This window comes from Myotis lucifugus, unplaced genomic scaffold (genome assembly GCF_000147115.1).
Source record: "Myotis lucifugus unplaced genomic scaffold, Myoluc2.0 scaffold_423, whole genome shotgun sequence".
NCBI lineage: Eukaryota > Metazoa > Chordata > Mammalia > Chiroptera > Vespertilionidae > Myotis > Myotis lucifugus.
In genome coordinates this window covers 738,015-740,369 of record NW_005871471.1, presented here as the reverse complement: position 1 = coordinate 740,369, position 2,355 = coordinate 738,015, and the positions used below count along the sequence as shown (strand labels likewise).

The following is a 2,355-nucleotide window of genomic DNA, read 5'->3' as shown; positions in this document are numbered from 1 at the left end:
CAACCCGCTAGGGCTCCTCCTCCCTTTTGTCAATTAACTTTAACATTATTTGTGGAGTGCTTATTATATACTAGAGGCCCGGTGCACGAAATTCATGCACAGGGGCGGGGGGGAGGGGTCCCCTCAGCCCAGCCTGCACCCTCTCCAATCCGGGACCCTTTGGGGGATGTCCAACTGCCAGTTTAGGCCTGATCCCGGGAATCGGGCCTAAACCAACAGTTGGACATCCCTCTCACAATCCTGGACTGCTGGTTTCTAATCGCTCACCTGCCTGCCTGCCTGGTAGCCCCTAACTGCCCCCCCCACCGGTCTGATCGCCCCTAACTGCCCCCTGCCAGTCTGATCGCCCCTAACTGCCCCCCCCTGCCAGTCTGGTCACCCCCAACTGTCCCCCCACTGGGCTACTCGCCCCTCACTGCCCCCCCTGCTGGCCCTGGTTGCCCCCAACTGCACCCCCCCACAGGCCTGGTGGCCCCCAACTGCACCCCCCCGACAGCCTGGTCACCCCTAACTTCCCCCCCTCCCGGCCTGCCTGGTCGCCTCTTACTGCTCCCCTGCCGGCCTGGTCGCCCCCAACTGCCCTCCTTTGCCGGCCTGGTTGCCCCACGCAACCTGCTGTTCAGTCGTTTGGTCATCCCTCACTAATCCCCCCTGCTGGCCTGGTCGTAGGCAGCCATCTTGTGAGGGCATGAGGGCTAATTTGCATATTACCTCTTTATTATATAGGATATACAAGGCACTGGGCTAGGCCCCATGGGGGAGATAAAGACAAGTGAAATATGGTACTGGGTAAGAGGCTTACAATTGAATAGAGAACTCCTCTCTCTGACGTTCTCTACCTATAAATTATTTCCCTTTGCCTCCCAACCTTTCTGTCTTAACCTACAAAGTATTTCAGAATTAACTCTTTTCTTCCTAATTACCAATAAGAACTTCCTATTATTTTCCCAATTTGGCTTGCCTTAGGTAATTCTTAATAGGAAAAATATTAATGAGGTTAAATAAACTCAAACAACTCTAAATAAATAAAATAATGCAATCCGGACTCTGATGAGAAGGTTAGGCCTGCCTTCGGGTCAGGTCCAGGAATTAATCTAACCTGTCATAGCTGTCTCCCCCTTCCTCAGCTGTATCCACACTTTCTCTAAATGATTCAAGTTTCACTATCCCTGCCTCAACCCCAGAACCTCAATAACTATGGGCACTCAGCCTCTATTTCAGTGAAAGGTTCTTACCTTATGTCATGAAAAGGATCACTAATAGTATAGTTAAAATATATCTAATGTGACTGAATTTTTATAAACTTAATTTAAATACTATTAACGAAGATAATCCCATCATCTGTATAGTGGAATAATATGAAAAGAAGCAGGTTTAATCAACCATAGACCATAATCATACCTGCATAGTCCTTCTTTTGGTTAATGTTACTTGAAAATTTTTCCACTCCCAGCGTTGCTCCACCACGTGTGCGAAAACAACATGTCCATTTCCGCAGGCTCCAGCAATCTGAGTGCCATCAACTGACCATGCAATATTAAATATGCTGCCAGTGTTGGGCTTTTCCAAAGCATATGACCACTTGGGGAAGAAAAAACAAGAGAAAAATTCGTTTATTTAAAAAAAAATTTTAAATAAGTTTTAAACTGAGGATACGTTAACATATTAAGACAATTTTTTAAAAAAACGTGCCCTGGCTGGTGTGTCTCAGTGGTTACAGTGTTGGTGCACACACCGAACAGTCTTGGGTTCAATTCCTGGTCAAGGGCACGTATCTTGGTTGCACATTTGATCCCTGGCCTTGGTTGGGGGAGTGCTGAGGCAACAAATCAATGTGTCTCTCTTACATCGATGTTTCTCTCTTTCTCTCTCTGCTCCTTTCCTTCCCTCCCTTCTTCCCTCTCTCCCTCCTCTCGACTCTCTCTAAAAATCAATGGGGGAAAAAAATATCGTTGCGTGAGGATTAACCAAAATTTAAAAAGTATCTTCATTCTAGAATTAGTAAGAAATATTTTTCTTAATTACTAGTATAGGGAACTAAACAAAAGAAGTAATTTTTAAGGTATACAGTTGAATATGTATGAAACATGTAACATGTATAAAATCTTTCAAGAACTGCAAAACACCCACACCATTTCCAATCACATAATTACTTTTAAGTAATAATACTGAATGGATACATACAAAGATTCTGTAGGAAAAAAAGAAGACATCTTACTATTAATTCTACAGTTCCTATTAAGATGTCTTTTTTTTTCCCTACAGAATCTTTGTATGTATCCATTCAGTATTATTACTTAAAAGTAATGAAAGATTTTATAACATGGTACATGGTTCCAAGAATGTCATGAAAGA

The 2,355-nt window shown here is 43.8% G+C and overlaps 1 protein-coding gene across 1 annotated transcript in view; it reads right to left on the bottom strand.

The window, feature by feature from the left end:
* IFT80 (intraflagellar transport 80) overlaps positions 1-2,355 on the bottom strand; it is a 106,077-nt gene that overhangs the window by 39,981 nt on the left and 63,741 nt on the right. The window contains exon 9 of the mRNA XM_023744001.1: positions 1,402-1,581. Within this exon, the coding sequence (XP_023599769.1) occupies positions 1,402-1,581 (180 nt within the window). The remainder of the gene's footprint in view (positions 1-1,401; positions 1,582-2,355) is intronic.